Consider the following 26,310-nt stretch of genomic DNA (forward strand, 5'->3'; position numbering starts at 1 on the left):
GGAAAGCTCACACCGCGCAGTCGCAGTTTCAATTAATCTGTAATTCCCGCGCTTTCCTGTTGCCACGGAAACCGGCCGCTGCGCCTAGCGAGAGCCTCTCAGAACGCGAGAACGAAACACGTTACGGAAGGGCGGAACAGAAAGAGCTGAGTCTCTCGGAGTTCCCGATTGGTCACCCATTTTTTCCCTGCGTTACGTAATTAGAAAGAGACGGAAGAGAACGAATTCTGCTCGAGCTTTCTAACAGGCACCTGACCCCTTACCTCTAAGCTTCCAGTTGCGGCTTATTATGTCACAGTGATTGCTGTACTAGGGTCGGAATCGCTACCTGAGGCCCGAATATGAGCGCAAGATAGTGCCTAAAAGAGTCGCAGGAAGAGGCCCCGTTCCCTCGCCCTTTGCGTCGCAATGCAAGTCTCCAGTTTTGGTAAATAAAAGGGTTGTGGGGGAAAAACTATGATTTCCAGCATGCATTGCGGATCGAAAGGCCTTGGCCATAGTGTCCCTTGGAAACTGTAGTCTTATGGAGAGGAGCTTCCGACACGGGAAGTGGGCACGAATCTCAACGACAGCCCAGTTGACAAATTGAAGAGCTCCGCCCGCTTATGCACGTCAACAGATATGGATTGGAGTGTTATGTTTTAGTATCTTGAGAGCGGATAATAGGCTAAAGAACCTACAAATCCTAGGAAGACTACAATTCCCATCCATCCCCGCGAGTCTGCGGCAAGTCGTCCTCTAAAGTAGGTGACCTACGGTCCGGCGCAGCTTCTACCTGGGAAGGGGAAATCGGCCCACGGCTGCGCACTCGTAGTTCCGCCCCTTTGCCCCAGTGTTTGTTGTTGTTGTGAGGTTAGGGCTGCTCCTGCCCCGCCTCCGCCAACTCATTTTCGACCAATCAGTGGGGTGGTAGTATTGAGGGACAAGCGGTAAGAACCAATCATCTTGTCGGAAACTCAGAGACGCAGGGGACTAGGCCCTGTCTCTCTCCGCCATGTTAGATTCACCCCGCAGGGATAGCCCCAGAGCTGGCTGCGGACGGTTCTTGCACTGGCCTCGGGCAGGCGCCCCCCGGGGGCAGGAAGCTGGTAAGGAAGCAGTTGCGGTTACCTAGGGGTGGTGTCATGTCGCACTGAGAGGGCTTGGGGAAGTTCAAGGGAGGAAGCCTGCAAAGAAGAGGGGCGACTTTTTCCGTGTCTGGGGGCAGCCGATCTTTTCAGTGACCGGATGGGAGAGCCTTTCGTGTTCCGAGGGGCCAAGGGGGCGGATACCACCGGAGGGATGGCGGGTCCGTGGCTTAGAACGCCTGGCTTCTTCTGAAGGACGCCGAGACTCCCCAGTACAAAGAGGGCCTAGGCAAAGAAAACGAGAGAGAGTCTTCGGGGGTTGGTGATACTGTCTTGGGGACATGGAGTGCCAGGAAAAGTTGTGGAAGACTAGGATGAAGTTTTCAAGGAAAAAAAAAATGACACTACCCACACAGCTTCCTACTCCCCCTCATCCCACTTTTGGGCAACCTCATAAGGAAGTCTCCTTGGTCAGGGACCTTTGGTATTGGAAAGGCACCGTTTTTCCTTTTTATCGAACACGCAGCTTTCAGGTCACACATTTTAACTCCAGGATAGCTTGTACAGGCCTCCGGTGGAGACAGTAATCAAAGCGCAGGTTCCCAGGTCAGATTCATTAAAAGGAATTTTGATATCCTGGAAAAATCGACATAGAGGAAAAGCTGATCTATGCCAAGCAAAGATGAGCCAGTGGCATGAACTTAATATAATGCCAGTTAATGAGAGCTGAAGGCCGAGGCCCCAGCTACCTGACTTTACTAACTACAGGGACAGAGAGGGTACTAACCATAGCTTTGGTATTTCCACAAGTTCAAGACTAATGCTCTTGCTGAAACAATTTTCACATATAAGGCAAACAGAAATAGGCAGCTCTTTATGAAGATCTGGATATGGTCCAGCTAAACTAGAATCTCCCACTTCCTGTTTTCTCCTCGCCAGCCAACCAGTTGGATGAGCTCCAGAGTATCTAAACTAATATCCAACTGTGTAATTTGAGAAAAGGCAAAGAAGATTAGTTTCCTTTTGGACTTTAAAAAGTGTGGAAGTGTGTTTCTCAGAAGTTGAAAAGTGAGAATGTGTTTTCGAATATCCACTTTTGGCTGAGTGAATCAGTCACTTAATCTTCCTGATTTTTTGCCCAAGATTCTGGGGAGTTGCCAGGAGTTCTGTCCAAATTTTAAGGACCCCAAGAATTGCATTCCATATGAATGAAATACTAGATGTCAGCAGGATTGGTGCTAGAAACTATTTTGATGGTGACCTTGGCTCTAGGTAGAGACAAAGAATGGAAAATGTTGGAGGATGATTGTCTTTGGATTAAAAAAAAAATCCCTGATCCTCAGAGAGTTCAAGATCCTTTTTAATGACAGTTGTATTGTTTCACAGGGCAGTTCGTTACACTGTGGAAAACAGGACTGTTTCAGGCCCTGATTTATTATGATAATAACTTTTATATTTGAGTACAGTTTTCAAAGAAATAGCATACACATTTTTACTTGATCCTTATGATAACATTGTGAGGTTAGCAAAGCAGAGGTCTTAGACCTATTTTACAGATTAAGGAACTGAAGCTCGGAGGTTAAAAGACTTGCTCACACTTATATGGCTAGTAATGTGCCAGAGCTGGGTCTGGAACCCAGCTCTTCTAAACCCCTGTGATCCCTCCCCTCATTACACTGTAAACTCCTGAGACTTAATCTTGTTCCTCTCCACTGTCCTGTGCCTGGAGCAGAACCTGGCTCTTTGTAGATGCTTTGTAGATGCAAGATTTATTGAATATGTTTTTTTAAAAACATATTAAAAAGCTGGTCTTTTTCATTACAACTTATGTTTAGATTTAAACAAACTTTTTTCATAAAGTCATAAAAAAAACCAATCTAACAACTCATAAGTAATCCTTAAAATTCTTACCTTTTAGAGGTAAATATTCAGTTATTTTATGGATGAAATGAGTTTGGTTAAAACATTAGTTGACTACAGTCAATCCATATTGGGGGGATGGAAGGGTTTAGGTGAAATGAGGGTAGCTTTGAGTTGATCATTGTAGTTAGATGTTCACTACTCTCCACTTCTATGTATGTTTGAAATTCTCCATAAAAGAAAAAAAGTAGCCTGCAAAAAAAAACAAAACAAAACACATGAACTTCGATGAAGGTTGTTGAATGCTACCCCTGTATAGTTTCTTGGCGAGTGGTTCAGCCTCTAACTTGTTAAATGGATCTAATAGAGAACCTTGGTTGCTCAATTTAGGAAAAGGCTGCTTTTCCAAGAGATATATAGACCATCACTTTCAGGCTTTAGGAATATAAATTCCCCAAGGGTAGAGACCTACACTTACTCATCTTGGTAACCTACTAGTAAATATGTAACAGTAGGTATCTGTTTAATTAAGCAATCATTATTAAGTTCTTAAAATCTTAAAGGATTTTACAAATGTTAGATGATTTCTGTGAATGTGGCCAAAATTTACATTCTCTCTGCAAACATGTGGCAGTGAGATTTGTTTTAAACCACCCACTAGACTGTAAATAGCAGAAGAGCAGGGACATTATCTTCACACCCAGTGCTGTGTCCTCCTAGCCTAGTCTGTATTAGGTCCTCTCAAGTATTTGTTGAATGAATGTTTATGCAGTTTATAGAACTCTTTCTAATGTGTTTTCTCTCTCTCACCCATCCTCTCTTCTCTAGCCCCACAGCATGGAACCACAGGTTACTCTAAATGTGACTTTTAAAAATGAAACTCAAAGCTTTCTAGTTTCTGATCCAGAAAATACAACTTGGGCTGATGTGGAAGCTATGGTGAGTTTGTCCATCCTTTAAGCGGAAATATTTTTTCCAGAGGTAGCTATTTTTAGCTGTGCTCCCTAGCTCTAAAATAAAGTCTGTCATATTTACCATTTCTGGGCCTTTTGGAAAATTATTTTTGACCGGGGCTTGGGATTCATATAGGAGATGTGCCCTGGTAGAGGAAACAAACATTCGTTCTGAGGAGTTTAGAAAGGAAAGGTAAATTTATTTTTTTCAGTGAGATAGGACTTAGAAATCCTGTTTATTTTAGAAACAGCCTGAGGAATGAATTGGTGTGGACTCCACCCTAACGAGGCCTGAGGTGAATGTTCTCTTGCTTGAGAGCAGATAGGTTACTGTGGTTTTTGAACCGCCAAGGATGTAATTTGTGTTTTGCAAGAGCTGATCGATTGCTGTTATTGCTAGGTCAGAGGATGAATATCTCAAAGTTGAGCAGGAAAAACTCGCACGGGTGTTCAGATAGCAGCTCATCTATCACTTTGGTTGTTGTTAGTGCTTTTCCTCTTTTTTTTCCTCTTTTGCCCTTTGTACTCTTCTGTTTTTGTTTGATTTGCAGTAGTGAATGTTTTACTTCCTGTGTAACTGTGTTTGTCTAATGAAACTCTTTGGTAAAAACCTAGTTTTACCTGGTTGGTAAAAACCTACTTTTCTCTGGTTATGTGTTATGGTAACCAAAAAGGAAAAGAAATGGAGGAGCGACCTCAAAAGATGATCTGATCTCATCCTCTGTCTTCCAGGAAAAATATTTCCTTTATACTACCCTGGACAGATGGTTATCCAGAAAGTTGGTTCTTGTTTGTCAAATGATCTGAAAATCAAACACAGCTATCTTTTTTTTCTTAGTAGCTAAATGAGCTGACAGCTTGCCTTTTTTCTTTATTGTAAATTTTAAATTATAAAAGTACAATACATGCCCAATATAAGAAGTGAAACAATCCAAACATATATAAAGAAAACGTTAATATCCTTCCACTCCCCACACCCTCCACCCGCTATTCCAGCCTCTTTGGGGGTAACCAGTGTTAACAGCCCTGTATGTACTTACCACATTTTCCATGTTCATACAGTTATCATACCATACTATGAACATTATTCTACAACTTGCTTTTTAAAAACAAAACAGGGGCTTCCCCGGTGGCACAGTGGTTGAGAGTCCGCCTGCCGATGCAGGGGACGCGGGTTCGTGCCCCGGTCCGGGAGGATCCCACATGCCACGGAGCGGCTGGGCCCGTGAGCCATGGCCGCTGAGCCTGCGCGTCCGGAGCCCGTGCTGCGCAACGGGAGAGGCCACAACAGTGAGAGGCCCGCGTACCGCAGAAAATAAATAAATAAAATTTAAAAAAAAAAAAAACAGGAGAAAAACAAGTAGTGGTTTACTAACATGCATACCTCCTGTATACATGAGTGATACCCAGGAAAACTGAGTAACTCCACAGCTTGCTTTTTTTTACCCAGCCTTTATTATAGCCACAGTTCTCAATGAATTAGACAAGGATCCAAGCTCCTGGTGGTGTTATACAACAATTTAACCATCCCTTATTGAAAGATTGTTTCTAGGGTTTTTTGTGGATTTTTTTTCAATTGAGATATAGTTGACATATAACATTATATTAGTTTTAGGTATACAACGTAATGATTCTATATTTGTGTATATTGCAAAATGATCACCACAGTAAGTCTAGTTAACATTCATTACACACAGTTACAGTGTTTTTTTCCTTGGGATGACATCTTTTAAGATCTATTCTCTTAGCAACTTTCAAATATACAATACAGTACATATTATTAACTGTAGTCACTGTGCTGTATATTACATCCGCAGGACTTTATTTTATAACTGGAAGTGTGTACCTTTGACCACCTTTACCCATTTTATCCACCTCCCATTCCCTGCCTCTGGCAATCACCAATGTGTTCTCTGTATCTATGAGTTTATGAGTTGTTTGTCTTTAAGATTCCACAGATAAGTGAGATTATACTGTAGTTCTCTGTCTGATTTATTTCAGTTAGCATAATGCCTCAATTTCCAAAAAGGTTGGGTTTTTTTTTTCCTTTTACCACTATAAAATAAACTACAGGAGCTTCCTCTTTGTATATATAACGATACACTGTTCTATAGGATAAAGTTTCCCAAAGTGAAATTAATGGGTCACCAAGCGTGTGACTTTAAATTTTCATAGATACTGCTACATGCTTTGCAGAACAATGGTAGGACCCCACAGAAGCACATGACAGTGCCCTGGATCTTTATCCGCATTGGATATCTTTGTTTTTATTTTTGGCCACAATGCACGGCTTGCGGGATCTTAGTTCCCCAACCAGAGGTTGAACCTGGGCCCTCAGCAGTGAAAGCCTGGAGTCCTAACCACTGGACTGCCGGGGAATTCCCCAACATTGCATGTTACAGCCTTAAAAATTGTGTTGCCATTCTGTTGAGATGACATCTCATTGCTTTAATTTAGGTTGTTCTGGCTACCATTAAGGTTAAACATCTTTTCATGTATTTGTTAGGCATATCTGATTTCTTCTGTGAAATTTCTGTAGATTTTGGCCCAGTTTTACCAGTTAAGATCTTATGATTAGCAGGGTTTTTTTTGTTTTTTGTTTGTTTGTTTGTTTGTTTGTTTTGTGTTACGCGGGCCTCTCGCTGCTGTGGCCTCTTCCGTTGCAGAGCACAGGCTCCGGACATACAGGCCCAGTGGCCATGGCTCACAGGCCCAGTCACTCCGCAGCCTGTGGGATCTTCCCGGACTGGGGCACGAACCCGCGTCCCCTGCATCGGCAGGCGGACTCTCAACCACTGCGCCACCAGGGAAGCCCCAGCAGTTGCTTTTTGTGTATTGCAGATATTAACCCTTTGTCTCTCATGGTTTGCAAATATTTTTCCCAGTCTATTGTTTGTCTTTTGACTTTGTTTTTTTTTAACCATGTAAAATGTTTAATTTTTATGTAGTGAAATATGTCAACCTTTATTTTATGACTTCTAGGGTTCTATTACAACCTGCCTTTTTGATAACTTGGTCATATAATGTGTACATTTCATTTGCAGGTAAAAGTTTCATTTGATTTGAACACTATTCAAATAAAATACCTGGATGAGGAAAATGAAGAGGTAAAGTATATTATGGTACCCATGACCAGGTATCCAGAATAGGGATCTTATTTCTCAGGAGAGATGTGGAGCTCAAAAAGTTCAGAATAATGTTTATTCATTTGTGTAGGAGTTTAAACATATTTGATAATTGCATGTTCTAAGCTGATTTGTGCCATCTGAGATGGAGTTGAGAAATAGGGAAGCGACATTGAAGAAAATCTGAGAGATAACTTTTAAAACTATATAGTGATCAACTATATCACAAGCTGCTATTTAGTTTCTAGTAATAAAAATAATAATGACAGACCCTTATTTAGTGGTTACAATGTGTCAGACTAACAGCAGTACTATTATCATTATCTCTATTTTACCCATGAGAAAACTGAGGCACAGAGAGTTTAAGTAACTTGCCCAAAGGCACTAAAGCTTGGAAATAGCGGAGTAGGGTACTACTCATACCCTCTGATACACATACTTTATTATCTCTCTGGCTCCAGAGCCCAGGCTCCTAGCCACTATATTATGCTGCTTCTTAACTACCTGAAATAAAGGAGGATATAATAGTTAAGCAATAAATTACTTAATTATTAACATTTAGTTCAGATACTGGAAAAGCTGAATGGCTGACCTGAGGTTTTGTATCTATCCTGTGAGGCTGGATATGCTGAATTGCTCAGTTGATGAGAGGTTTATAATTCACTGTCGCTTTTTTTCCTTTTACAGGTATCCATCAACAGTCAAGGTGAGTCCCTAAGAGAGAACCTATTCATCTTTATTTAAAAGCCTTAATCTGGTCATAGGCATTGGCATTTCCATTTACATTCAAATCTTGTTGCAGTATTTATTTTAGAGTAGAATTTGGTATGCAATAAATGCACTCACTTACCCATAGGCATTAGTTACATAGGAGATTTTTATTTTATAACAGTTTTTTGTGTATAGGTTGGTGCCTTGATTGGGCCCAAAGGACAGCTTTAATGAGAGGTTCTCTTATATTTAAGATGCTAATGTTTTGAAAAACATGTTTCCCAATTCAACACATTTAACTTCTTTTCTGGTGTTGCTTTTGTCCTTGACTTGGTATATATATTAAAGTCAAGTTATAAATAAGATGGTTGGGTTTTGAGAGCATGGGGTGCATTTTCCCACAGGAGCAATGTTATATTTGAAGCTTAGGTTCCCAGGCTAGCCCCCAGAAGCTTATTTTAACCAGCTGAAATGATAGTATTAACACCATCCTTGAACTTCCTTGAGTCCTGAGCTTCACTAAGCCTAGTGTGAGGGAGCTGGATTGAGTTTTTGTAACTAGAAGACTCTAGTAGCAGAGAGAGGGATTTAAGGGGGAGAACTAATCTGCAGGTAGCTTCTATTTATGATGGAATAAGAAGGGAATTTGTCAGCAAAAAGGTAGTAGCTGTTCATGTGTAAGGACTGTAAGCTAAGAATTCTTAAAAGTAAGAATTGTCCATGCTTAATAGAATCTTTTGGGCTGGTAAAAAAAATCACAGTATGTATATATTTGTCCTTTTAGGAGAATATGAAGAAGCACTTAAGGTAATGATCATTTCATCTTGTTTTCAAATAATTTTAAAAATGTTTATGGACTAAAACTTGAGCCTGAATTCCATTAGCCATGTGGAGAAACTAATGACTATAAACACAGCAAAACCCATTTTTAGGGAGACTGTGATGAGTTCAGCATACCACTCAGCAAAAGGTACCTCCTAATATAAAGTTTCTTTCCAGTATCATTGCATCTCATTGCTGGTCTTGATGCCACTGTACTGGCATTTATCTCCTTCCTTCACCTTGTTCCCTATCGAATGTTACACTATAATGTGGAAGAATTTAAGGTATAAACCATCCAGTTACAATCTCTTGTATGTCAGTGATGAATTAGAGTATTCCTCAAGGTCACTTATTTAAGGTGTGCTAAGCTGACCTTTCATTGACTATCCTTTTTGAACTTCTAATCCAGGCTAAGCCATTTTCCATAATCACTTTTTGTCTAGGGAGGGAAAGGCAATATATTTTTTTTAATCAGAAGCTGGATTTACCCTTCCTGGTTTTTGGTCAGAATTGCTATTCTGAGTGCCACTTGTTTCAAAAGTTTAGCCAATGTCTTCTTGGTTTTTACTCAGAAATCCTCATTTACCAGCCAGTCTCTTGGTTTTAGGCATTCAGGCCCTTTCCTGGTTTCTCTTAGTCGAAATACCCGTCTCTGTTAGTAATTTTTCATGCTTCGTAATTTCCCTCTGCAGGACTTGGGATGTGTGTGTATATATAAATATATAATATATATAAATATATATAATACTGACTTAAAAATCAAACTCCACAACGTACAGTTTTTTTAATCTGTGCCAAAAGTGTGTTTTCAGAGAAAATCTTATTTTCATACTCAGACTTTGTATTGTCACTCATTTGTAGAAGTGCGCTTCGTTACAGCACGGGCCCTGCCCCCACCATTTGGAAGTGTCACACACACACAAAAAGCCTGTACAGGGCTTCCCTGGTGGCGGAGTGGTTGAGAGTCCGCCTGCTCATGTAGGGGACACGGGTTCGTGCCCCAGTCCGGGAAGATCCCACATGCCACGGAGCGGCAGGGCCCGTGAGCCATGGCTGCTGAGCCTGCGCGTCAGGAGCCCGTGCTCCACAACGGGAGAGGCCACAGCGGTGAGAGGTCCCTGTACTGCAAAAAAAAAAAAAAAAAAAAAGCCTGTACAAAAGACTGGCTTCCCTTCTTCCTGTGACCTTGACCTCTCCTGCAACTTCCTAACACTTATTAATTTATGAAACATTTTCTCAGCACAGTTTTGTGTGTCCATTTGATTACAAGTTTTATTAAAAAATACAGAACAACAACAAAAAATTTCCTTCTGCCCCAGTTTTCACGTGGTCTTCCTAGTTCCTCTTTGCTTTTTTTTTTTTTAATCTATTTTATTTACTTATTTTTGGCTGCGTTGGGTCTTCGTTGCTGCACATGGGGTTTCTCTAGTTGCGGTGAGCGGGGGCTACTGTTCGTTGTGGTGCGTGGGCTTCTCATTACAGTGGCTTCTGAATTCTGAATTGCATTAGCCGTGTTACGGAGCACGGGCTCTAGGCGCTCGGGCTTCAGGAGTTGTGGCACGCGGGCTCTAGAGCGCAGGCTCAGTACTTGTGGTGCAAGGGCTTAGTTGCTCCTCAGCATGTGGGATCTTTCTGGACCAGGGCTCGAACCCATGTCCCCTGCATTGGCAGGCAGACTCTCAACCACTGCGCCACCAGGGAAGCCCCTTTGTTTTTGTTTTTTAAAGAAGATAACTGGTAGGAATTCCCTGGTGGTCCACTGGTTAGGACTCCGAGCTTTCACTGCCGAGGTCATGGGTTCTGTATCTGGTTGGGGAACTAAGATCTCGCAAGCCACATGGTGCGGTCAAATAACAAAAAGAAGATAATACTGGCCCTCTTTAGTAGAGGCTTTGAGCTGCTTCTCTCTCTTTTTTCCTCCTAATTCTTGTTCTTTAACAGCATGCTTAGCTTGTACCTGTTCACATTCTTCCTGTGCTGTTTGATTTGATGTTTTCTTTTTATTTTTCTTTGGAATAGCAAGAGAATTTACTCTTATGCTACACTGTTCTTCTGGCCAAGGCTGCTCAAAGCTACAGTGTTCTTCAGACAGTCTGGTCAATACTATATTGCTCTTTTGGCAAAGGTTGATCTACTTATTCTTCTTACAGAGGCTGGTCAACTTGTTCTTCTGATAAGGGCCGGTCAACTTTTATAGGTGGCTTCCTGAGTTTTTCCTCTACATCTAAGTAGAGGTGTTTCAGATGATCAGGATATAAATCTGTGAATTGCGATTCCTGTGAGGTTTGAGGCTTCATTTCCTGCTGTAGCAATTTCTTATAATTTTTCTGACTTTTTAGTTTTCTTCAAAATGTAAAGCCTTTCCTTGCAAACTTTCCCCACGAAGGCCTACAGATGGTTGATGGTTAGGTTGCCATGTGCTCTGTTTCACATTCTTATTTCTGAATCCTGCCGGTAAAACTCCTTTGTAATGTGTCCCAAAAATCCCTGTCTGCCACCTTGCTGCCAGCATCACCCTGGCCACATATTTTTATAAGTAAAGTTTTATTAGGACACAGTCATGCCCATTCATCATGTATTGTCTGTGGCTACTTTTGTGCCACAATGGCAGAGTTGAGTAGTTGTGACAGAAACTGAATGGCCTGCAAGCCTAAAATATTTATTATGTGGCCCTTTAAGAAAGTTTCCTGGGTACTTTCTTGGTGGTCTGGTGGTTAAGACTTCACCTTCCAATGCAGGGGGTGTGGGTTTGATCCCTGGTCAGGGAGCAAAGATCCCACATGCCTCACAGCCAAAACACCAAAACATTAAAAAAATAGAAGCAATATTGTATGTAACAAATTCAATAAAGACTTGAAAAAAAAATAAAAGTTTGCTGAACAACAAGTATGTACTCTATAGCACAGGGAACTATATTCAGTGTCTTGTAATTTATAATGGACAAGAACCTGAAAAAGAATATATATATATGTATATATATAAATAACTGAATCACTTTGCTGTGTACCTGAATCATTGTAAATCAACTATTCTTCAATTAAAAAAAGAAAAAAGAAAGTTTGCTGATCCCTGACCTAAGATAATAGCTTTCAGACTTTTGGGACATGGAATGCTGTTTTGTTGTGTTTTGTTTTTTTGTGTTTTTTTTGCGGTACACGGGCCTCTCACCGCTGTGGCCTCTCCCGTCGCGGAGCACAGGCTCCGGACGCGCAGGCTCAGCGGCCATGGCTCATGGGCCCAGCTGCTCCGCGGCACGCGGGATCCTCCCGGACCGGGGCACGAACCCGCGTCCCCTGCATCGGCAGGCGAACTCTCAACCACTGCGCCACCAGGGAAGCCCTGGAATGCTGTTTTTAAATGGAATATTAATAAGTCTAGTGTATGAAAATAGATAAAGGAAGAACAAATCTTGTCACTGGGTAGCAAGTGGGAGGAGCTAGAACCCCATGGACTTGACCCCCTAATCTCTTCTTGGACGCTGGAGTACCTTCATGGAATCTCAAATGCCCCTTGAAGTAGAGTTTTCAAAATAGGATATTTAAGAAGATGCTCTTCAAAAAGAGGTGACCACTTAAGCATGCTTTCCAAAATACTGTTCTTAGTGGGAAGGTAGACGCTTAACTTTGGACATAGCTTTAAGTTTCCTGGGTCTAGAATTGACTTTTGAAAAGTTGAAATTAGAATCCGTAAGTGGAGTCCTACATAAAAACCAGTTAATAGATGGTAACTAGACAAACTGTGGTGATTATTGCACAATGTATACAAATGTCAAATCATTATGTTGTAACCTGAAACTAATATATGTCAATTACACTTAAATTTAAAAAATTAAACAGAAAAGTAGTAACCCAGTTAATGAAAACATCTCACCTAATGAAGAGCTACACTAAAACCCTTTTGTTTTTAACAAAACCATTCCTAGTTAACATTCTTGGCAAAGAAACTGCAGACTGTTAACATATTTGTCATTTGATTTAATAAAAGAAGCATGAATTCCAGCATATTTTACCACACCTCTTCTGTTTAAGTGTCTTTGAAATTTTATTTAGGAAAGGAGAATCACACAATATTGTTTTTAATTTCATAACGTATGCTCTCAGATGGCAGTTAAGCAGGGAAACCAACTGCAGATGCAAGTCCATGAAGGCTATCGTGTTGTCTACGAAGCCCCACCCCCAGTTGGAGCAGAAAAACGACCAGTTGCAAGGACAGGGAAGAAGCCACTTGCACATTATTCTTCACTGGTGAGAGTCTTGGGATCAGACATGAAGACCCCAGAGGAGCCGGCAGCACAGGTACGAAGGGAATGGACCTGTCTCTATGATTTTTCTAACCTGTGTTTCATTGTCTCTAGTCTAAGATTTGAGCTCTTCATCAAATATTTGGGAGTTATTGTGACTGTCTCCGTCTGACTTTTTTTTTTTTTTTAATTTATTTATTATTTATTTTTGGTTGCGTTGGGTCTCTGTTGCTGCATGAGGGCTTTCTCTAGTTGCGGCAAGTGGGGGCTACTCTTTGTTCCAGTGCGTGGGCTCTAGGCACATGGGCTTCAGCAGTTGTGGCACGCAGGCTCAGTAGCTGTGGCTCACGGGCTCTAGAGCGCAGGCTCAGTAGTCGTGGCACACGGACTTAGTTGCTCCACGGCATGTGGGATCTTCCCAGACCAGGGCTCGAACCCGTGTCCCCTGCATTGGCAGGTGGGTTCGTAACCACTGCACCACCAGGGAAGTCCCTCCGTCTGACTTTTTGAAACTAGTAACAGTAGTTACTTCTGGAGAGGAGCATGAATAGGGTGACATAAAGACTTTGGTTTTTCCTATACTCTTTCATGCTCATTTTTTTTGACCATATATTTATATTATTTGGCAACAGAAACCTCAAAGTAATACATTTCAGGAGATTTACTTTAAACAGAAAAAGAAAAAAACTATCTCCGATTATGTTTACTTGCAGCAGTTTCCACCTGCTCCACGTGACGCAGACCAGCCTCAAGACAAGCCCCCAGACTGGTTCACAAGCTACCTAGAGACAGTGAGTGTTCTTTCTGGCTTGGGTTTTAGCAGTAGTGTTGGAACAGGTGGAATATGGAAGAAACAGAAAGCTAAATCCAGATGGCTGCTGCCTCTGGTACAGTTGAATGAAGAGTAGTAGCTAATAATATCCAAACTAGAGCAGTTCCAGTCAAGAAAGTTCCTAGCTTTCGCAATAATGTACTAGAAAAGAGGGGGGAGTTTAATTCTAAGGATGTGAGGGAAAGGGACAAATTTCTATGCTTGAGAAGGGTTAGAAATTTACTCATCAATGGGTTTTTTGGTATTTTATTTGAACCAGTTTAGCTATGGAAGGAATAGACTTTTTTTTTTGCTTTGTTTCTCTCCCTTCATTCAGTAGCTATTATCTGTTTATTATGCTCTTATACCAGAGATGGTGAGGTTTCAGGTCTATTTGATATTTTCATGCCTTTTTCCAGTCTTGGAACTGAGGGTTTTTTTCCCCCATCTTCTCTGTATTCTAGTTTAGAGAGCAAGTGGTTAAAGAAACGGTTGAGAAGCTTGAACAGAAATTACGTGAGAAGCTTATCCTCCAGAATCCATCCTTGGGTTCCTGTCCTTCAGAAGTCTCAATGCCTATTTCAGAGGAAACACTGTTTTTGCCAGAAAACCAGTTCAACTGGCATATTGCTTGCAGCAGCTGCCAAAGGAGGATTGTTGGTGTGCGCTACCAGTGCAGGTAAACCAGTAACTTGGCAATGAATAGCTCTTAGTAGAACTTAGAGCAGGCGGGCCTTCTAGTATTCTGGGAGGTAAAGGGTGTGCTTACCTCTGAGCATCAGCCATAGCAGCTCTGGATTGGAAACAAGCTACTGTTCATCCACAAGAGAAAATAACTATTTGAAGGGTATTCAGATTGTGGTGTTCATATATACTTTTGAATTAAAAGAGCCAAAATTAAGTTCCCCAAAACAAAATTGGATCCCCAAGGATTATCTCCGTATTCTAAATGCTTTCATATCTCGTTTTCTCCCATGGATTGTCCTTTGAAATAGATACAGGTGAAGTGTTACTATCCTCATTTTATTCATGAGGATTGAGACATGGCATGGATGGGTGATGTGCTCAGGTTCCCACCTAGCTGGTAATAGAGCAAATACGGAAGTCTGGGTCCCTATCGCCCAACCTCAGGTACTTCCCACTGTGCCTTTCTTTTCCTCACAGCCTCTGCCCATCCTACAATATCTGTGAAGATTGTGAATCGGGGCCGTATGCCCATGATTCCAACCATGTCCTGCTGAAGTTGCGGAGACCTGTTGTGGTTTCCTCTGAACCCTTCTCTCACTCGAGGTTCTCTACTCCTCGTCTTCCTGCTGCTCTGGAACAGGCCAGGTAAAACCATATGTACATGGGATGCTTGTTCTCTGTTTGGTTTCTTGGTTTTGGTGACAGGGTATGAATCACAAAACTACAAATAGTCTCCTGGGAATTCCTTGGCAGTCCAGTGGTTAGAACTCCACAGCAGGGGGCACGGGTTCTATCCCTGGTCGAGCAACTAAGGCCCCACATGCCGCGTGGTGCAGCCAAAAACAAAACAAAAAAACCAAATAGTCTCTTTAGTTCCCACTCCTTTCCAGTTGATGTGCAGAGATGGGGATAATTATCCTCCAAAGATAATGAGATGGAAATGAGAACTACAGAAAGAAATTAAGAAACTAACCTAGAAGCTGATGCTGATGCTGATGGAGACCACAAGTGGCTCATAATAGCTTCAAGACTTTTTAAATATTTATTCATTTATTTATTTAGGCTGTACCGGGTCTTAGTTGTGGCACTCAGGATCTTCATTGTGGAGTGTGGGATTTTTTTTTTTTTTTTTTTTTTTTTTGTGGCATGCATGCGGGATCTAGTTCCCCAACCAGGGATTGAACCCGAGCCCCCTGCATAGGGAGCGCAGAGTCTTACCCACTGGACCACCAGGGAAGTTCCTGAATAGCGTCAAGATTTGTTTGTGAGATTTGTTTTTTAAGACTGTGTTTTTTATCTCACAGGCTCCAGAAACAGGTTGACAAGAACTTTCTTAAAGCAGAAAAGCAAAGGTTGCGAGCTGAGAAGAAACAGCGTAAAGCAGAGGTCAAGGAACTTAAAAAGCAGCTTAAACTCCACAGGAAGATTCATCTGTGGAATTCGATCCATGGGCTCCAGAGCCCCAAGTCTCCTTTGGGCCGACCCGAGAGCCTGCTGCAGTCTAACACCCCAATGTAAGCCCAGGGCCAGGGCAGGAGCCAGGACTTTAGGTCCAGCCCTCTAAAACTGGAACTTAAGCCAACTTCTGTCTTATTTACCGGTAACGCATAACACCCAAACCCTTAAAACTTCCCATTTTCCGATCCTGGTGTTCTTAAAGGGTGGTTTGGTAGTTATCTTTGACACTTGCTTTGTTGCCTTCTTCAGAAAAACAAACCAGTAAGGTTCAGAAACTGGCTGGTGTGACCTCTCTTCACTGGAGGCAGTCTGGATTTGAAGCAAAAGAAGCAAATATTTTAAGAGCCTAACTCTTTAGTTAATTTATGGACCTTTTAGTTATCCTCACCATAGTTTTTTAGCTTAGGAGTCAGGTCCCCTTGGGGTTTTTTTTGTTTTTTTGAGGTTGTTTTTTGGGGTTGTTTTTGGCGTGCGGGATCTTAGTTCCCCAACTGGGGATTGAACCCGCGCCCCCTGCAGTGCAAACACGGAGTCCTAACCACTGGACCGCCAGGGGATTCCCATTGTTAGTATTATTTTTAAGGCAGATGCATTGGTACATCCTCCAGGGTCACTGTCTGCGTCTCAAACCACTGTATTGGGTATTCAGAAGACATCACACCCAGCAGCAAGTGACTAAATATTTGAATTTCTGTTCAGGCTCCCTTTGCAGCCCTGTGCCTCAGTTATGCCAACCCTCAGTGCAGCATTTGTGGATGAGAATTTGCCTGACGGGACTCACCTGCAGCCAGGAACCAAGTTTATCAAACACTGGAGGATGAAAAATACAGGAAATGTAAAGTGGAATACAGACACAAAGGTATTTTTCCCCACAAAACGTGAAGATGAAGTGATCTGAGGTGGCAGTGTGTTTACCTGACAGGCTTTCTTTCTCTTGTCACTATTTTCAGCTCAAGTTCATGTGGGGAAACCTGACTTTGGCTTCTACAGAAAAGAAGGATGTTTTGGTTCCCTGCCTAAAGGCTGGCCATGTGGGAGTTGTGTCTGTGGAGTTCATTGCCCCAACCCTGGAGGGAACATACACTTCCCATTGGCGTCTTTCTCACAAAGGCCAGCAGTTTGGGCCTCGGGTCTGGTGCAGTATCATAGTGGATCCTTTCCCCTCCACAGAGAGCCCTGATAACATTGAAAAGAGCATAATCAGCTCAAGCAAAGGTGATGATCTCACCTGCCAGCAAGAGGTGAGCATTGGAAGGGTGACTAAAACCAAAAGAGCCCACTCACAGCTGGTGGTTCTTCCAGAAGTCTGGAGAGGCCAGCTTCTCCCCTTCTTCGAACACATCGTATGCTTATATTGAGCCTAGTCCTCAGGGGCTTGGTTTGCGTCTCCTTCGCATCTTGGTGCAGGCGTCCCTCAGTGCTTTCGTATCTCTGTAGTGATGTGTGGCCAGCCTCTGTGCTGCACGAGGGAAAGCAGGGCTGCCTGGCCTGTGGACCTGCTGAGCTGATGCCTTTGCTGCTTAACAGTCATCTCTCCTGTATATCCCTTGTGTATATTTCCTAAATACTAATGAAGTCTTACCCTGGTTGTTTCTTGGTGCACAGTTTTTTAAGGCAGCTTCCCTGTTTACTACTTAAATTTAGCTACCCAGTGTTGATGTCCTGGTTTTGACTGTTGTTTTTATGGTTAATCTAAGCTATTGTCATTAGGGGAAGCTAGGTGAAGGGGGTAATTAGTAAACTCTCTGTACTGTTCTTGCAACTTTTCTGTAAGTCTAAAATTATAACAAAACTAAAAGTTTTAATACATGCAGTGCTTTTGTTTTTAGGGAGGCAGCTGTCAGTTTGCCTTTTGAGTTCTGTTGAGGGCCTAAAATGTGTCCCAATGGTTTCTCTCCATAGGAAGCTCTTCTTCCGGCTAAAGAAGAAATTCCACCTGGTGAAACAACTGAGCAGACAGAAGGGACAGGAACCTGCATCCCACAGAAGGCCAAAAATGCTGCCAGCGAGAGGGAGCTCTACATCCCATCTGTGGACCTTCTGACTGCCCAGGTGGAAGATTGAGCACTTTGAGGGGCAAGGGACAGAAAGGCCTGGGGAAAGAGTTCTTAACTTGTTGAAGAAAAGGTGGTAGAGCCATAGGTGGTACCCAGGAAGTTAGAGATATGCCCACTCTGATCTAGTCAGATGCACAGAAGGGCAAAGTCATCACCAGTGGAGGCAGGCTTCTAAACTAAATGTTTCGTCTTTGAATTGGGAACTTATCTTGTGCTTCCCACAACTTCCCTCTAGTTGCCTCTTCTTTTCTGCCTAACTGGTTCACCTTCACCCACACTGCATTTGCTCTCTTTCCTGCCATTTGGTTATTTGAATGCCTACTTCCCATTTAACCCTTCTTGGTTTCACTTGACTGAGGTGAGGCATGAATTTGAACAGAGTTGAATCTGGGATGATACAGAACTCAATGGCCTGCAGGACCCATCAAGACAAAACATGGCTCTAGCGTGTGCTGCAAGTAGCCTAACCTTGCTCCTTTTTTTTCAGGACCTGCTGTCCTTTGAGCTGTTGGATATAAATATTGTCCAAGAGTTGGAGAGAGTGCCCCACAACACCCCTGTGGGTAAGAATGGCACTCGGTCCACCTTGTTTATTTTATTAACAGGCCCCAAAATACTGCAGCCCTGACTCTGGTAGTTAGTATTTTATTCTGAGGAAATAGTTGGCAAGGATTTCTCCCACAATGTGATATTAAAACTGCCCCCATTGGTTCATTTTCCTTCCTCTCCCTGTTGTCAGAGGCAACAATACCAGTTTGTGCAAAGTTTCCCCACTATAAAGGGACCCTCTTCTCCATTTTTCTCTGGATATTTGTGTCCCTTTGTTCCTTTGCATTCATGGCTCTGTGTCTTGGCCATGGTCTTCCAAAGCCCAACAGCCGTTTATGATCCTTCCTGCATTGATGGATCTGTCTGAGATACTTGTATGCCTAATGGTCTGGAGAAATTCTTTAGAACGCCTTGAAGTGTACCTGGGTTTATTTTAGCCATGCAGGAGGCAAGAAGCCTATGAGCTGCTGCTTCTGGACACTGACTGTTGATGATGTGATGCTTTTTCGTGGTTGATGGTTCTCCTGTCTTCATTCTCCAGATATGACTCCCTGCATGTCTCCTCTGCCACATGACAGTCCTTTAATAGAGAAGCCAGGCTTGGGGCAGATACAGGAAGAGAGTGAAGGGGCGGGATTTAAAGAACTTCCTGGTAAGGGGTTAAATATTTGTAAAGTATTTGCATCCTCCCCTTCCATACCACACCCTGTTGTTACACATACCCTCTACTCCTTGCTGTGTGAGTGGGTTTTCTGTAGGATCTCATTTTTTGAAGTCTCCTCACCTTCACATGGCACCGATAGCAGCTATTCCTTGGCATCGCATCAGCATGGGTACATGACTGGAGAAAGATCTTCAACACTTTAAACACCAATTGCAGACAAAGTTCCTGTCTTTTTCAGATTCCACAGTGTCAGTAAAGAAGAGGGCTGAGAACATTTCTTCAGTGGAGGAAGCAGAAGATGACCTGAGTGGGACCCAGTTCGTGTGTGAGACTGTAATCCGATCCCTTACCTTGGATGCTGCCCCGGATCACAAACCACCTTGCAGACAGAAGTCCACGCACAGTGAGTGTCCCTGAATCCGCCTCTGCCACCAAATTGAGGTGACGCCTGACTTGTGATTGCCAGACCTGAGCAGATAGAAGTGTTCTTCTTTACTGAGAGTGGAGATAGCGGGATCTTTGTTAGAATTCGGATCATGGTTGTTTCTTTGGGCTCTACATATGCTAACTGACCATTTTATTTTATAGCATCAGGAGCAAAGCAGCTACCATAACTTATTTCTGTACTTCTCCAGGGGCAGAATTTCAGTTGCACGCCACAGAGGAACAGCAGCCAGTGGTGCTGCCTGGATTCTGCAGTAAGGAGTCTTCTTGTAAGTTGACAGAACCCCTCAGCAGAGACCCCCACTGGCTGCTGAGTTGTCTCCTTTCTCCAAGGGCAGCAGTCAGGAAATAGTGGGCAGAAACAGGAGCACCAGACTAAGTTTCTCAAGGTTAAATTCTGCTGTAATAAATTTCTATGTGGCAGAAATGTCTAGATGTCAGATAGGTAGAACCACTGTCATGTATTTCAAGTATTATCCAAAAACTCAAATTCTACTACATCAAAATAATGTGAAAAAATGTCTTGTGTTTATTATAGTGAAATTTGACCTATACCTTTAAGCATGATTTATCTCACTTTTTCATTTATATATCTATATTTAAACTGTATATTTTTAAAAATATATGTATTTCCTCACACATACTTGTGTACAAATGCATAACAAAAAAGTCTGGAAGGACTTACACCAAAATGTTCACAGTAGTTATCTCTGATAAGATTATAGATACTTTTTTATTTCCTTTTTTTTTTCCTCATCCACGTTTGCCAATTTTCTATCATGACTACTCATTACTTCACAAAGAAGAGGAGGAAAGTAGTCATACAGTCCTGAAGTATTTACCACCAAACATTTTCTTATAGCACTGTTAGCTAGTATATCAGTTTTGATTTGAACCCGTCTCAGTATGTTAACCATCACGTGAAGAGGAAAAGGGATGAGGCCTCCTTGTTTTAAGATTCATAGTGTTCTCAGAAGCCTCGATGTTTCTGCCGATGTTGTTTTTGTGAACTTTGGTTCTATGTGGCTTTGCGTAGGTTTAGAATATGGCCATGACTATGGTTTCAGCAGCCCTTCCCTCTGGTTTGTCCCTGTCCTCTGGGTTTCCTGATTATAGCTCATGACCTACAGGGCTTGGTGGGGTAAGGGTAGCACAGGGGCTGCTTTTAGCTTATACCTTAAAATCGGTTGCTTTCATCCTTTAGTGAAATTTGCCTCACCCGAAGAGGGACCACTTGGAGACGAGAGGGAAGAGATTGTCCGTATTGTTGAAGAAGAAGCTGTCGTGGAGGAGGAGGAGGAGGAGCTCAAAGATGAAGTTCAGAGTCAGTCCTCTGCTTCTTCAGAGGATTACATCATCATCCTGCCCGAGTGCTTTGACACCAGCCGCCCCCTGGGGGACTCCATGTACAGCTCTGCTCTCTCACAGCCAGGCCTGGAGCGAGGGGCTGAAGGCGAGCCTGGGGTTGAGGCTGGGCAGGAACCAGTCGAGGCTGGGGAGAGACCCCCTGGAGGGGAGAACCAGCCACAGGGGCACAGCATCAATGACATCCTTATGACCTCACAGACTCTGGACACAGTGCCCCTGACCCCAGAGGTGGTAGGCCCTCCACCACGGCTGCCCAGGTACCATCCACACCCCGCTCTGCTGGGCTGTTCTCCAGAGGTGGAATAAAGAGAGAGGACTCAACCTGATCTCAAAACCTGTTTCTTTGTCAGCAAGGGAAGAGTCTATTTCCCATAGTAAAGTCTGATGAATAAAAGTTGTACTTCCCAGTATTTGTGTATTCTGGATTTAAAGAAATACTTGTTTTAGTTAACCTTAATTATCTGAGTATAATCTATCTACTTATGTTTTGATCATTGAGAGCCAGTTCTTAAACACAAACATCCCTGGACCTTCCTCCCTGTTCTGTTGACTCATGGGCAAAAGCAGCAAAAACTCATTCTCATACTAATCCAAACAAAGTAGAATAAGAAGTTTAATCTGTTATAGAAACAAATATACTACAAAACCAGGTAGAAGTTACTATTTTTCTCTACTGGTTCTGTCGGTATCACTGCTCTCTCACAGTATGGAATATGGTGGAGCCTTGACTATAATTTAAAACATTCTCCCAGGGAGCTAGATATTTTATCAGCACCACTTGATACAGGGGGAAGTGACCAGACTGAAGCCAGTCTTTCTAGCTTGACTGTGGCTGAAGAGGAAAACCAGAAGAATGAGCCCTTCTCACCTGGTCCCTAAAGTCAGACATGTGATCTGGATCAGAAATGTGAAGCCTCTGTAGAGAATTTGGCACTGCTGTGCTCTGTTGACTGTTTCTCCACCGTTACTGTAGGCACCTTTTCAACTTACTTTCAATATTGTGTCTTTCTGAAAGGAGTCCTCCGTATGCACAGCATCACGGTTCCCCCGGAGTGGATTTACCAGTTACCGTACCAGAAGTTTTTTCAGTCCCTGATCAGAGCAGAGGAGGTAATGACCAGCCTGAGCTTTCTCTTTTTCTGTGCTCCTTTCTAATGGAACCAGGTATAAATAGGCACTCTATCTTTGTGATTCTTGGCAGTTTTTAGAAACTTGCCCTTTGACTTTTTCTGTGCTCCTCCCTCGTACTCTTCTGTTCTGTCTTCTAGCTTAATATTTATTAAGCGAAATCCCATAGAGGTTGGCATTGTGCTATAGTGGAAAGAACACAGGCTTTGGGGCCAGACTAGTCTAGGCTCCAGCCTCAGCTCCACCTTTCTTCACCGTGTGACCTTGCAGTGGTTCAGCAGGGTTCTAAGACCTGAAGGTCTCTTTCCTTATCTACAAAATAAAGAGAATAGCACTTTGAAGTGAGTAGACCCTCAAAGTCGCTTTCCTCTCGTCCTCAAAAAACAAAACCTGAAAGTACTTTAGAACTAATAAACTATTGTGATAGGATTATAGAATTAATTTTTCTGATTCACTAAACAGTCACCTTGCATTGCATTCTGGACAGTTTTCTTTAACATTTACTTAAACCACCTGCAAAATTTCTCAGATATTTAAAAAGGAAAAAAAAAAAAAAGACTTTAAACGTTGCAATCAGATTGCCACCTGCCTCAAAAATAGCCTTGCTGTGAGTTAGGAAACACCAGGTGTTTATGGATGCTGCATCTAACCAACAGCTCTTTTGCTTTTAGAGCTCAGAGGCTCATCAGGACTTGTAAACAGCAGACAGAAGAGCTATGACCACTCAAGGTAACTGGGGCTTACTTGTGCAGCCTCTTCTTCAGAAGCAGATGGATATCCTAGTATTGCCTCCGCTTAAACGAGCCTCTCCGAGCATGTGCCGCCTGCCGAGAGCAGAGAAGGAGAGCCATCATTCCTTCTTGTTCTTATTTCTCCTAAAGCTTGTGAGCAACACTGAGCCAGAGGGCTAATGTTGATGTTTAAGAGTGTTCACATTCCAGACCAGGAGGAAGTTCCCTCAGATTCAGCTCCTGCTTAGTACCAGGGAAGAAGGCAGGAAGGCCCAGCCCATGTGCACCTTTATAACTTTTTCTTAGACATACCTGCCTCTCTGCTCCCAGTCATCTCAGAGCAGTGTCAAGGTGGGCTCCTCCCTACGTACAGTGTTCAGAAAATCACATTTCCTTTGGAAGGTGTTTCCTCTGAGATGATAACTGAGCATGCAGACTGCCAGTACCTCAGTGTGCTGCTGACCACATTAATTTTCAGCTGGGGCTGAAAGCTGGCATGCTAACCAGAGTGATGTGTTTTCTGCAGGGCCCATATCTTGCAGCAGTAAGAGCCGGGCCCTACATCAAGCCCAGATTTGTAGCTATAAAACTGATAGGAAGATAGTCGCACTCTCAGTTTACATCTGATTTTTTTCTCAGGGAAATCTCATTTTCTTCCCAGGATTAGAGCCCAGATTATCCGTAGGAAGATAACGATTCACGATTCACGTTTCTTTAGGGAGACAATTTGGCTTTCCCCCCGCAGGCACCACCACGGGAGCAGCATTGCTGGAGGGCTGGTGAAGGGGGCTTTGTCTGTTGCCGCCTCTGCATACAAGGCCTTGTTTGCTGGACCACCAGTCACTGCACAGGTCAGTGTATGTTTTATTTTCCTGAACCAAATCCAAGTTACCAGTGAAAACAGTGGCGTCTGCCTGGGTTGGAGAGAGTAGCATGGCATCATAGAAAGCACGAGCTTTAAGTTTGGTCTTTAACGCACAACTCTGCCACTTTCTAGCTGTATGACTTTGGCTAAGTTACTTAAGGGAGGAAAGAAAAGAGACCTAACGTTGGTTGCGGACCTACTGTGTTGGGGTCACTCTCCCAGGTGCCGGCACTACAAGGTGAATCAGACACCAGTTCCTGCCGAGAGACAGTGGGAAATTTGTAGACAGACATTTATCTGTGAAACTTTTGAAAATTGCAAAGCACTATAAAATTTAAAGAATCTTCCATTCAATTAAGGAAAAAAAAACATTTATTGTGCAGTGTAAGATATTGTGCCAGTGTTCTCAGACCAGTGGAACACCTCAGCTTGGTGTCGGCCCCATGGTGGGGCCAGGGAAGGTGTCCTGATAGATGACGCCTGAGCTCAGTCCTAAAGGACAAAATGAGTGTGTGCCAGGAGAGAGGGTTAGAGAGGGCATTGTAGACAGAGTAGCCAATACAGAGACTTGGAAATGTGAACCTGGAAGGTGAATTTGTGCCAAGAAGAGAAAAGACCAATGATGTAGGTGGGATGCTGTATTAAGTGATTTGGATTTTATTTTAAGACCCGTGGGAGGGACTTCCCTGGTGGTCCAGTGGTTAAGACTTGCACTGGCCATACTTTCTTCCAATTTTCCCATGCTTTCTTCCAATTACCATCTCTTGCTTCTTCTTGCCCCATTGTCATGATTACCTTTAACTTCACAGGGTTTCCAGAGTTCGTTAGCATCTTTTCCTTCATCTAGTTCTAAAGACAGTTCATTAGTCACCTGGTTTAGGGTGCAAACATACCTAATCCAAAGCAGGGCCTTCCCAGTCCTTCTTATCCCCTCAGAAGACCCATTAGTATTCGGTGGACAGGAGTGCCATAGTCTTGCACCTAATTACCTAGTATTTTGAATAAATCTGAAAGATTAGTATGACTTAACAAGATAAACACAAATTATACAAAAAATGTTGTTCCGCTTTTCTTGACTCTACACAGCCAATAGTTTCCGAAGATCAGACAGCAGCCCTGATGTCCCATCTCTTTGAAATGGGATTCTGTGACAGGCAGCTAAACCTAAGGCTGCTGAAGAAACACAATTACAACATCCTGCAGGTTGTGACAGAACTCCTTCAGATCAACAACAACGACTGGTATAGCCACCGCTACTGAGGAGTGACCTCGTATTAAATAACTTTGCCTGCTGCTCAGAGATGATCTTTATTCTGTTTTGGGGGTGTGGGGTGGAGGCCCTTGCTTATTTTTTAATCTGATGAATCTACATAGAGCCCATCATTGAACTATCAAGACAATACCTGCCTTGCAGTGTTTTTTGGAGCAAATCAAAGGCCAGAACTTAAATTTTCACTTTAGACATTAGGTGAATTGTAGGAAGAGCATTTTTCAATTGATCTGGATAAAACTCTTCTCCGTTTTAGTGCATTGAAATGTGCTTTAGTGCATTGAAAAGTGCAACTTAAACTTCCTATAGAACCATTTTTCTTCCTGCTTGTACTGAAGTTGAGTATTTTTCTTTGCTTAATGTGGATGTTTTTATGAGGATATCTGTTAATTGTCAGTTTATAAAAAAATAACCTTGGAAGTTGTTTTCAAGAATTATTCTCATAATTTTTCTAACCTATCCCAAGCTTCATAGCTGTGTGGTATTAAAATAACACCCAGGGCACGATAGGAATTTTGTTCCTCTTCCCTTCTCAAGGAGAAAGTCGTTCCCCTGCAAGTCTTAGTAACCGGCACTGTTGTTTTTCAAAAGACCCCCAGTGATGCGTTTAAGAATATCCACCTTCTGGTCTCTGCACTTCTGAGAAAGGAGGGTGGAGTGTGCTCATTAACCCACCACCACCAGCAGCTGGTAAAGAGGTAACAAAAAACACTACAGATTTTAGTCATAAAAATTACTTGCAGATGGGGCTTCCCTGGTGGCGCAGTGGTTGAGAGTCCGCCTGCCGATGCAGGGGACATGGGTTCGTGCCCCGGTCCGGGAAGATCCCACATGCCGCGGAGCGGCTGGGCCCGTGAGCCATGGCCGCTAAGCCTGCGCGTCCGAAGCCTGTGCTCCGCAACGGGAGAGGCCACAACAGTGAGAGGCCCGCGTACCGCCAAAAAAAACCAAAAAAAATTACTTGCAGGAAAAGAAGAATCTGACCCCCAGCCTGAAGGGGGAAGGATAGTAAAATAAATGGTGATTTAAATTGATCATTGGCCATAATGATGTTTATTTACAGTGTAACTCTTGAATGCTGTTAAATAAGCCAGGATTCAGACTGCAAGCCAACCAGCCTGTTTATTATTTAAAACGTTTTTATGGGGGCTTCTGGGTAGGGGCTGAGCGGCAGGGTGTGTGTAATTAATTGGGTTGATTTGGGACGGGATCTGTCTTGACCATCTGAGTTGTATTGTAGGGGTCCAGGAGGGCCCGGGGGTCCAGTCGTCTGTCCCATTGTACTTGTACCTAACCGCTTAAAGAATGGTGAAATAAACTTTGAAACTCCTACCTGGACTGGCTGGTCCTTTCGCCCGGAACCTCGCGTGGCCTTTGAAGAACCGAGAAATTTTCTGGCTGCTGTGTCGAGAGAGGCAGGCCCTGGGAGGGAGAGGCGGGCCCTGGGAGGGAGAGGCGGGCCCTGGGAGGGAGGGGCGGGTCCGGAGGAGCCGGGGCGGA

At 43.0% G+C, this 26,310-nt stretch overlaps 2 protein-coding genes and 1 pseudogene across 4 annotated transcripts in view; 1 reads left to right on the plus strand and 2 right to left on the minus strand.

Moving 5' to 3' along the window:
* Positions 1-378, minus strand: part of BRCA1 (BRCA1 DNA repair associated) — a 60,469-nt gene extending 60,091 nt beyond the window's left edge. The window contains exon 1 of the mRNA XM_067020706.1: positions 264-378. The gene's annotated coding sequence lies outside the window, so the exon portion shown is untranslated. The remainder of the gene's footprint in view (positions 1-263) is intronic.
* NBR1 (NBR1 autophagy cargo receptor) lies at positions 251-26,142 on the plus strand. Of its 3 annotated transcripts, none has more exons than XM_067020704.1 (22): positions 251-743; positions 3,756-3,866; positions 6,925-6,987; positions 7,693-7,711; positions 8,501-8,523; positions 12,639-12,833; positions 13,492-13,569; positions 14,054-14,268; positions 14,754-14,921; positions 15,581-15,790; positions 16,434-16,593; positions 16,685-16,975; positions 17,637-17,786; positions 18,279-18,354; positions 18,882-18,992; positions 19,243-19,407; positions 19,640-19,717; positions 20,653-21,073; positions 21,832-21,926; positions 22,616-22,673; positions 23,421-23,526; positions 24,627-26,142. In XM_067020704.1, the coding sequence occupies exons 2-22, from the start codon at positions 3,765-3,767 to the stop codon at positions 24,798-24,800; spliced, it is 2,958 nt and encodes a 985-aa protein (XP_066876805.1). In that variant the 5' UTR covers positions 251-743; positions 3,756-3,764; the 3' UTR covers positions 24,801-26,142. The 3 variants fall into 3 exon arrangements, with proteins under 3 accessions (XP_066876805.1, XP_058904194.1, XP_058904195.1); XM_059048211.2 differs by lacking the exon at positions 251-743 and adding an exon at positions 992-1,088; XM_059048212.2 differs by lacking the exons at positions 251-743; positions 18,882-18,992 and adding an exon at positions 992-1,088.
* On the minus strand, positions 10,385-11,050 carry LOC131746680 (thyroid transcription factor 1-associated protein 26-like; annotated as a pseudogene).
* Positions 26,143-26,310: the final 168 nt, after the last annotated feature.

Source organism: Kogia breviceps, chromosome 19, assembly GCF_026419965.1.
Source record: "Kogia breviceps isolate mKogBre1 chromosome 19, mKogBre1 haplotype 1, whole genome shotgun sequence".
Classification (NCBI taxonomy): Eukaryota; Metazoa; Chordata; class Mammalia; order Artiodactyla; family Physeteridae; genus Kogia; species Kogia breviceps.

Coding starts and splice junctions, on each gene's coding strand:
- NBR1 (XM_067020704.1), top strand. CDS start 3,765: ATGGAACCACAGGTTACTCTAAATGTGACTTTTAAAAATGAAACTCAA. Junction 3,867..6,924: donor GGGCTGATGTGGAAGCTATG/GTGAGTTTGTCC, acceptor TTTCATTTGCAG/GTAAAAGTTTCATTTGATTT. Junction 21,074..21,831: donor CCTCCACCACGGCTGCCCAG/GTACCATCCACA, acceptor TCTTTCTGAAAG/GAGTCCTCCGTATGCACAGC.